Source organism: Phocoena phocoena, chromosome 13, assembly GCF_963924675.1.
Source record: "Phocoena phocoena chromosome 13, mPhoPho1.1, whole genome shotgun sequence".
Classification (NCBI taxonomy): Eukaryota; Metazoa; Chordata; class Mammalia; order Artiodactyla; family Phocoenidae; genus Phocoena; species Phocoena phocoena.
Genome location: NC_089231.1, coordinates 64,844,123 through 64,854,037, shown reverse-complemented (window position 1 = coordinate 64,854,037; position 9,915 = coordinate 64,844,123). Strand labels below are relative to the sequence as shown.

The 9,915-nt window shown below is 63.0% G+C and overlaps 1 protein-coding gene across 1 annotated transcript; it reads right to left on the bottom strand.

Moving 5' to 3' along the window:
• Window positions 1–263: 263 nt before the first annotated feature.
• MMP11 (matrix metallopeptidase 11) lies at window positions 264–9,629 on the bottom strand. The gene is made up of 8 exons (XM_065890430.1): window positions 9,516–9,629; window positions 4,174–4,403; window positions 3,127–3,270; window positions 2,913–3,046; window positions 2,529–2,770; window positions 2,195–2,411; window positions 1,253–1,510; window positions 264–397 (listed from the first exon to the last, which is right to left on the bottom strand). The coding sequence occupies exons 1-8, from the start codon at window positions 9,627–9,629 to the stop codon at window positions 264–266; spliced, it is 1,473 nt and encodes a 490-aa protein (XP_065746502.1).
• Between the last annotated feature and the right edge of the window lie 286 nt (window positions 9,630–9,915).

The following is a 9,915-nucleotide window of genomic DNA, read 5'->3' as shown; positions in this document are numbered from 1 at the left end:
AGGTTGGGTGGAGCTGGCCTGAGGCCACCCTCACCCTTAATGCCGGAGCCTCCCTGCCCAGTCTGAGGCAGTCACTGGCAGTGGCCACGACCCGCGCGGCCCTTCCTGCAGTCCTGATGGCAGTGCCCGCCTCCCCTCCAACCCCCGAGTAGGCACAGCTCCATGCCGCGCCCAGGGCCCACAGCCACAAAGGTGGCCATGGTCTCCAGCCGATGTCAGTGTCCTGGCAGGGGTTAGGGGCCCTGAGGACATCCAAGCCGTGGTTAGCGGAAAGTATTGGCAGGCTCGGTACACCCAAAGAAGTCGGGGCCCACGAGGCGGGGGAAGCCCTCCAGGGCCTTCACCTTCACAGGGTCAAACTTCCAGTAGAGGCGGCCGCGCAGGAAGTAGGCATAGCCTGAGGAGACAGGAGGGTCAGGCGGGGCAGGTGGACACAGGGGCAAGTCCCAGTGGGCAGACCTTGGCCACTGCTGAGTTCCTTGAAACCTGTAGACCCCAGGGTGTCCCTTCCAAAACCTCCCTTTGGGCAAGCCCTTCTGCCTGCCACAGGGTCTGATCTGAGCTACCACCCAGCCTGACAGAGGCCAGAGCCTCGGAGGCCCAACTCCTGCCCCTCAGAAAAGCAAATCCCACCCCTCTCACCACCTCTCCTGTGCCTTGAGTCAGATGGGGGACACTGGCGACCTGGAGCCCAGGAGCCCGAGGCCACTACAGGACAGCTCTCCCAGCAGGTCCCGATGTGGGGGAGCACAGAAGCAAAGGGGGGACACGGGAGAGAGCGCTGGACTGTGAGTCCCAGATCTAGTGCTTCAAGATCACAGGAGGCAGGTGGCTCTTGGCTAGAAGCAGGGACTGCCTGCGTGGAGGTCCTGGTTCTGTCCACCTTGGTGGCCCCGGTTAGGTACCTCACCACCTGAATCTCTGTTTGCTCTTCTGGAAACTGGGTTCATAACAGATGCTGCATTGGGAAATCGCATGAGACGTGTACAGAGCTCAGCACTGTGCCCAGAGCCTCATTGGCCCTCAGCAAGCAGCAGTTATTACTTCACCAGGCACGACCGAGGGACCTCGGCAAGTCCTTGCACCTCTCCTCATCTGCAGCACAGGGGTCTAGCACTGCCCTGGCACGAGGAGGGGGTGGAGAAGGAGTTCGCCAGGCAGAGGACCCACAATGAGAGCTAATGCCCAGCCACCACCGGTGAGAGATGCAGCCACCACCCCGCTTCCCCCAGCCACCCCACCCCCAGCGCACCGTCAGCATCCTGGAAGGCAGCGTCGATCTCAGAGGGCACCCCTCGCCAGTCGGTGGCCCGGCGGGGCACAGGGCTGTCCACACGGCGGGTGCTGGGGTGGAAGCGCCAGTAGTCTCCGCCTCGGAAGAAGTAGATCTTGTTCTTCTCGGGGCCCCAGACCAGGGCGGCGTGGACCAGGGACCCCAGTAGGCCCAGCTCAGAGAGGGGTGCGGGGCCCAGGACTGGCTTCTCACCATCGTATACCCAGTATTGAGCTCCTGTTAGAGAGTGGAGGCTGCAACAAGCTGCCCAACTGCCACATCCAGCCACTGTGGACCCGCCCAGCCACCACCATGGCCACGGACTTTCCCAGCCTCAGTTTCCTTGTCCATAAAACATGAAGGCCAGCAATGCCTGCTTGGCACCCCCCCACCCCCAAGTAGGACATTGGGCAATGCAGGCACTGGGAGGTACACGTGGGGAAGTTTAAGCAGCAGAGAGGCCGCCTGGGCTCCTGCTCCTTCCCTGCACTTGGCTGCCCCGGACAGGCACCTGCTGCCCATCCCTGGGCCCAGCCCTGCCGCAGCAGGCCCTAGCTGGGCAGCATAGCTGCCCGCAATGCTCCAGGCTCTCGTCTCTGCCAGACCCAGATCACATCCCTCTCTGCCTTTTCCAAGCTGTGTCCTCATGCAGGTCACTTCACCACCTCTGAGCCCCGGAGCCTCATCTCTAGACCAGGGGTAATAATCACACATGCTCCATGGGGTGTGATACCTTCAATTCTACTCCAACCTCGAGAGCCGCTTCCTCTAGGAAGCCTCCCAGCTGTGCCCAGAGGAGTGAGCCATACTCTTCCTTGGCCCCAAGAGTTCGAGGCACACTCCATCTGTTCATCATGTCTGCCGTCTGTCCCTACCCTTGACCATGATATTCCTGAAGTGTGACCTCCAGCCCCCACTCACCTTGGAAGAACCAGATGTGGCCCTGGGCATCCTCGAAGGCTGCATCCACGGAGGTGGGCAGCCCCTGCCAGTGGCGCGAGGCCAGCGCAGGGTAGCCAGGCTGCAGCTGGCCCCCACGCAGCCGCCATACAAAGCCTGCCTTGAAGAAGAAGAGTTCGCCGCGGATGGTGGCGACCGCATCAAAGGAGACCTGGCAGGCATCTGGTGGGGCATCTGGCTGGGGTAGGAGAGAAGGGTCAAAAAGAGCCTGCACTGGAGCCACAGAGGCCAGCAGTGGGGGTCGGGGCTGGAAGCAGGGCCTCACCTCCTCCCTCCCCACCCTCCTGGGCCTCACCTCCAGTGGTGCAATCTCGTTGGTGTCCACCCCGGCCCCGGGGCCCAGGTCTGGGGGCCTAGAGGTAGGGGCTAGTCGAGGCCGGCCGTAGAGGTGCTGGATGCCCCTGCGGTCATCCGGGCTGAGGCTCAGCGGGTATCGGAAGGTGTAGAAAGGGGACATGAGGGCCTTAGCAGCTGTCGTGTGCTGCAGCCCAAGCACATGGCCAAATTCGTGGGCTGCCACCTGCAGGAGATCTGTGCCTGGAAAAGGGAGATAGCCCAGCAATCCCCGAGCTCCTGCAGCAAGACACTGAGCTGCGGGCCCAGCTCAGGGACCTCGGCAAGTCCCCATTCTCTATGATGTTCAGTAGCCCCATCTGGAAAGTGGGTCCCCAGCCCATACCCTGGTTGTCCCCGATTGTCCAGGTCTCGTCATAGTCGAAGTGGACATCCCCTTCTCGGTGGGTCTTGGGGAAGAAGGCGTGGGCCAGGATGCCCCCAGGTCCATCAAATGGCAGGTTGTCTCCATGCCAGTACCTGCAGGGGGGTGGGGGCAGAGTCAGTGGCTGCTGATGGGTGGGGCTCATTCCTAGAGGGGTCCCCGGCCACTGGCTCACCTGGTGAAGTCGATCATGATGTCAGCGTGGCCCTCGTGCACCTCGGTAAAGGTGAGTGGCGTCACATCACTCCATACCTGTAGGGCCTCTGCCACCGTCTGCCGCACCTGTTCCCGCACCAGCTGCCATGGGAACCGGAGGATCCTGGGGGAGGAGCAGGGGCCTGGACCTGGCTCATGGGGCAGCGTCAGCCCCTGATGGCTGTTGGGCCAGGAGTTGCCCCTGGATGCTGCTCAGTGGGGGAGCAGGCATGCACGACACAGGCCAGGTGTGCCCTGGGCCTCAGGTGTGGCACACCAGTCCCTCTGCCACATGGGCACATCTTTGTGTGGGTTTGCGTCCTCAGGTGCCCATGAGTATCTGCATTGGGTGGAAAGAACACAGGACCAGGAGCCCCGAGGCCCACCTTCTAGACCTGACTATACCACTCACTGTGGAGAGACCTTGGGCCCTAGACCTGCCCCCTCCTGGTTCCCAGCTCCCCACCCAGGATATTTCCAGAGCCCCCAGCAGTCTCGGCTCCAATGCCTCGGGGCACCACACCAGTATTCACACCTTCTCTCCCAGGATGAGCCCCGCTGCATCACCCTGAGGGGCCTCAGGTCACCTGAGCTATTACCTGTCCTGCCACTGCTGCTCCCTACCTGCTCGGATCCCAAGTTGCAGCGATAGATATGAACCCGGTGTGGATAACACCTAGCTCGCTGAGAGGAGGGGCCGTGTCTGCCTCATTCACCACAGAATCCCAGGACCTGGCCCTTAGTGCATCCCCACAGAGGCTGCCTGGCTGACTGAAGGCTGTGTCCCCACATGTCTACGGTGTGACCAGGCATGTGCTGAGACTCCTCTGCTGAGGGAGGGCATGGGTACAGGGGGTACCATCTGTGTGAGCATCTAAGTGTGGGTTTGGGGTGTTGACCCAGGGGGCTCGGGGGCCAGTGGATACACCCGCCTGTTACCTTGGGGATCTGGCACAAGTGTTTCTCAAGAAGCAGGGTGAGGGCGGTAGGTGGAGGGCGAGAGCCTGCTTGCAGCCCCTGGCCCTACCTGTAGGTGAGGTCCGTCTTTTCCCAGCGCCCGCCCGACAGCACGAACCGCTTTTGTCGGTTGTGGGCGCTCGGCCCGTCCAGCGGGTCAGGCACGCCGCAGCGGGGAGGTCTGGGGCCGGCGGCAGGCTGAGGGGCCTCCTGGGCGGTTGGGGCAGATGCCGGGCTGCTGGGAGGAGCTTCACGCCAGGGCTGTGGACCCCTTCTCACTGGGTGGCGGCGGTGGGCATCCTGTGCGGGAGAGAGGATGCAGGGACCTGCTCAAGCCTTGGGTCCTGGTGGCCCATGGTCAGAGGTGTGGATGGTCAGTGCACCCTCACTTGACCCCAGCCGGCCGTGTCGATGGCCAAGCTGAGGCCGTCACGCAGCAGGGCCCTTTGGCACAGGCTGACTGGCGTCCAGATGCTGATTCCAAGGCCTCCTACCGCCTCCTGCCCCCTTGTGGAGGGCCTGGGCTGCCGGGCACCTACTCCCGCCATTTGGGCTGGTGAGGACTGGGTCGGGGTGCAGCCCTGACTGTACTCTTCACACACCCAGGAAGGGACCCCACAAAGCTTCCAAGGAAAGGCCAGGGAAGCTCCCCCTCCACCCCCCCAGCAGATACCTTTCCACCTCCCTTTCTTCCTGGGTGCCCCCGGCCCCCACTCTGCCCTCTCCAGTTACGTGAGCTGGCTCCTGCCCAGGACAGCCACTGCAGCCACTCCCCAGCGTGGAGCGGCTGCAGTCCTGCCTCAATCTGCTCACCTGACAAATGGGGACGATACTTCCCCAGAGCGTGGATCTGAGGATGAACCAGGCAGTGCACACAAAGTGCGAAGGGCACCGGGAACTGAGGTCTGATTGCTGGGGGCAGTCTTGCTCATGCCCTGCCAGGGCTGGGTACACGGCGGGGCTAGATGTGCTCTGTTTGCCCCCTCCACGGGGGTATGTGGGGCAGACAGTTACCAGACACCCAGCCCCACCGTGCCAGAGCCCATGGACCACAAACAGTGATTCTGACCTGGAGCTCCCACCCTCCGAGACTCCCAGGATGGAGGTCGCAGTTCTCATGCATGGAAAAAACAGAAGCTCAGAGAGGTAGAGAGACCCAGTGGGGTCACCCAGCAAGGGCATGGCCGGGCCAGGTCAGGACTCTAGCATCCCAGGCAGGGGGCAAAGGCCCGGCTTGGGACATAGTAAAGCTGGGGGAGAGGCACAGAGCAGTGCCGTCTGCTGAGAGACTCAGCGCCTGTCCAGTCTGGGCCTGTCTGGTCAGGGCCGCTGTGGCCTCCCCACAGCCATATTTGGGGCGGGAGCTGGGCCACCCGGGCCCCACCCTTGGCCTCAGTCTCTGGCGGCTCTCCCAGGCCCTGGGTGCCCCAGAGCTCTGATGAGCGTCCTAACCCCCCCAGCTCCCGATTCCAGAGCCACCAAGAACTCAACACCCTGGAGCCACTCAACCCCCAAGGACTCCCCATGATGAAGGGGTCCTCTAGACACCTGGAGCTTCTGGGGTGTGAGGCCCTGGGCCAGTTTTCCCCATTTCAGAGTTGCTTCTTGAACGGCTGATCACCTGGCAGAGCCCAGCCATACTGAGTGTGCCAGTACTAAGTACTGATGGCTGTTGCAGCTCACCCGTATCTAGGCTAGGACGCTGCCAACTGCTCCACGGACACGCTTTCAGGCCCTGATGGGACCTCCCACCATCTCTGCAGTCATCATCCCCATTTCTCAGGTGAGGACCCAGAGCCCAGAGAAGTTAAACAACTTGTGGGGGGCACAGCTGGCAGGTGGCGGGCTGTCTGCACTCACAGCCCACCCGCTACTTGCTACTCTGCTCTGCTCTTCAGGCTGGGGTCACCCTACCCCTGGAGGAGGGACCCATGCTGGCCTCACCTTGGTGACAGAAGAGAAGGAAGGGGAAATGATTAAGTACCTGCCACTTCCCAGGCACTCTGGAGGCAGGTTCACTGAACCTCCCCCACCCCCATCCCCGGCATAAGTTGGGGAGGATACGCATGCCAGGTCTCACATCAAGGATGTGGACCCCAGACTTATGTGACAAGCCATGACGGCCTGCACCTTCCTCTCCCCAGGAAGGTCTAGCCCATAGACCTCCAGGATAAATAGATTCCTTACCCCCAACCCTGGCCAGGGTCTGAGGACCCTCCCCAGGAAGGCCAGGGCTGCGTCGTTCCTGGGAGCCCCAAACAGCCCAGAGCCCAGCCTGAAAGCTCTGTTTATGCCCGCGAGCAGAAATTGCTCCTCTCCTCTGCCCCACCAGCGACGCCTGAGCAGCCAGCCACAGAGGGAGGGTGGGTGTGCCTTCCTTTCCTGCTCCCATGAGGCACCAAGTCCTCATGGATCCCCCATGAGGACCCCTGGATCATGGGACTGTCAGTGCAGCAGAAAGAGCCACGGGCTGAGATTCAGAAGGCCCAGTTCTGTGCTGTGGAGACCCTGGATGGAGTGACCCTGGGCAAGTCACTGTCCTCTCTTAGCCTCGACTCTCCTATCTGTCAGATGGGAATGGTACCATGGCAAAGGGCTAAATGACCTCCATCTGTAATGCCCGCTGCAGCATCTGGCGCAGAGAAGAGCCTCTTCCTGGTCTGGCTTCTTGCCCCATGGGCCCTCCCCTCCCACACCTGGGAATCTGCTCCACCCAATTCCCTACAGCTCCCCTGAAGTTTCCAGACTTTAAATCGTAACAAAGGAGTTGCAGCTAGAAGGGAGCTCTCAGGCCCAGAGAGGAAAAGTGACTCGTGCTGGGTCCACCCACGAGCCAGGGGCCTCTTGCTCCCCGCCCACATCACGTTCATTGGTACTGGAGAGCGAATGAGCAGGAGGCACTAGGATCAAGGCCCCTGGGCAGTGGGTTCTTTTTCTTGGAGCCCACCATTTGAGGGCTCTTGGCCTCAGTTTCCCATTGCTGGGATAGGACACATGCTCCCTGCCCTGCCGACCTCCCGCACTCTCTTCCCCAGTCCTTTCCGGCCTGGGGCCAGGGGCCCTCCCTAGCTGCAAGGCCTGGCACGCAGCAACCTGATTCCTCAGATGGGTGTGCCAGTCCCCCCAGGGCAGCTGGGAGGCAGTGAGGTGGGGGGTGGGCATAGACCACGCCTGGCCTCATCTACAGCCCTGGGGGATTGGGGAGCAGGTATCACCCCATTTCCCAGGGGAAGAAACAGAGCCCAGAGAGGTCAAGGTCTTGGCTCAGGGTCACACAGCAAGTCAGCCAAGAGCTGGGCTTAGACCTGGGGTTCATGCCTCCCCACCCATAGCCCCCCATCCCCCCAGCTCTGGCCTGTCTCCAAAATCCACATTCCTGAGAAATGCGCCTCTTTGGAGAAGGTCTGCCTCCTCCTCGGCCAGCTGCCTCCCTCAGCCTGCCCTGGGGAGGGTGCCCAGCTCCTTCACCCCACCCTTCTCTGGCGGGCACCAAACCACAGCCTCAAACATACTCGAGGAATTTCTTGGGGAACTCAGTCTCCTGGCTGAGCTAGAGGCTTGGGGTCAGCCCCTGGGTCAACCTCCAATTAGGAAAATGGGAAGTACCTAGCAGAGGGGAAGTGAGGGAGGACCCCAGACTGGAAAGTGCTGGGTCTGTTTGCTGTTGGTCCAGCGGGACAGTTACTCATAGCTACTCTCTCTACTGTGGGCAGGAGGTGACTCTGAGGGGAGGGCATTTGGTTAGACTGTGAGGAAGGCAGGGAGCATCACCACGCCATTCTACGCCCCTCTGAGGCTCAGAGAGATCAAGCAACCTGCCCAAGTCACACCGCTAGTGGGGAGGCAGGTCCATCTCCCCCCACCTCCCCCGCTGGCTCCAGAAGGGAAGGCAGCATCCACCCCACTGGGCGGCGGGGCTTTCATCAACCCTGAAGGCTGTGAACTGGGATGGATAAATATTTACAGAGCTTTTCTGGCCCTGCCAACAGCAGTCCGGGTATAAACACATCGGAGGCGACCCCAAATGCTCCCTGCATATCTGCAGCGTGACAGACAACGGCCCAGCTCAGACCCAGACCCGACTGACACCGCACGAGCAGCAAAGTAGCAGCTGCAGGTGACGTCTCCAGTGTGCCTGGCTGAGCCCTCTCCTGGCCTCACCTAATATAATCTGCAGCCCAGCAGCAGGCACTCTTGCCTCCCACCCACCCAGACAAGACTGGGGTCGGGGGTGCTGAGGCTCCAGAGGGCTCACCTAGGGTCACGTGGTTCAAACCCAGGTCTCTCCTATACCCGAACCCCATGGATTCAACAGCTACCCAGGGTGATTTCTGACTCTGCCCCAAGGTCTAGGGGACCAGGAGGGGCTGGGAAAGAGGCAGGGTCCCTGGACTGAGGTGCCCACCACCCCTTCTGTCCTCTCCTGCTCCTATAGCCAGGGCAGGGGAGGGCAGAGCTGACGTGGCTGGACAGAGGGGCCCAGACTGGCCAGACCTCCCTCCTCACTGGACTCGACCTGCCACCTCCCTAATGCTCCCATCCCTGCCTGGGCTGGCTGGATGCTCAGCTGGGCGTCTGAGTGGGCTGGGTACCCAGCGGGCTCTGGGCCTGCAGTTGACCAGGCTGTGACCCCAGGCCCACCTGGCCGCCCCTGCGACTGGTCCCCCCAAGCACCAGCCGGAGCGGAGGGTGCAGTTTTCCCAGGCACACACAGGCTGTCACATATGCCGGGACCTCCTTCCTCTCCAGATCACACCTTCCTCTCCCTTCCCTGTCTGACCCTACGCCCTGCTCTCTGAGGGTCTCGACTCCCTGCTCTCGGCCCCTTCTTTCTCACCCAACTCATATAACACACACTAGCTCTCACACTCATGCTGCCTCCTGGCTCCACGCTCCCCAATATCACCACTCTCAGGTGCCAGGCGGTGGCGCCTCCTCCAGGCTCAGACCCCATTTCCCCGGCACCGGCTGCCCTCCCCAGCGCTTCCTTAACCCTCCAGCCTGGAGGTGTGCTCACGGAGGCCACACATCTGGAGGCTGACGCCAGCCTGAGACCTGCTGGGCTTTGTCCCTGCAGTGAATAGGGGGCCCTGTAGCCACTCCCGCTGTACCTCCCCCAACACACACCCCAGTATCTCGGCCGGGCCGCCGAGGAGCAGGTCCCAGAGCTGGGAGGGGGGTGCGGAGTCCCGCTCACCAGCCTGAGCGATCCCGGCGCAGGCTCCACTTGCACACCTCCAGGGACGGGAAGCTCACTATCTATCACGCCCCCAGGGACCCAGACAGCTTTTCGGGTAACGGGCCGCGCCGGGCCACCCCGGGCATCCCCGTGGGTCCAGCTCGGCCACCGGGCCCAGCCCGCGTGCCCGGCGCCCCTCGGTGGGGGGTGGCCAGCTGGCGGCGGGCACTCACCGGCGACCGCGGGGCCCGGGCCAACAGCGGCGGCGGCGGGAGCAGCAGCAGCAGCAGCAGCGGGAGCAGGAGGGCGCGCGGGGCCGCGCCGCGGAGCCGGGCGGCCCAAGCCATCCGCCCCGGGGCTGCTGGGCCTGCTGGGCCGCGCCGGCCGCCGCCCCTTATAGCCTCCGCCCCGCCCCCGCCCGCCCGGCCCCGCCCCCACGTCTTTTGTTCTGCACTCGCCCCGTGCTGGCGGCCAGGGTGGGGGAGGTGGGCGGGGAAGGCTGGCCGGGCGGGGGCCGGCCCGCGGACCCAGTCCTTCCCGGGCGGGCCGGTCCTGCGGGCTCAGGGGCCTGGTGCTGGGGGACCCTGGCCAGCCGGTGCTGCTCCGGGCCTCAGTTTCCCCGATGCGGTGGAG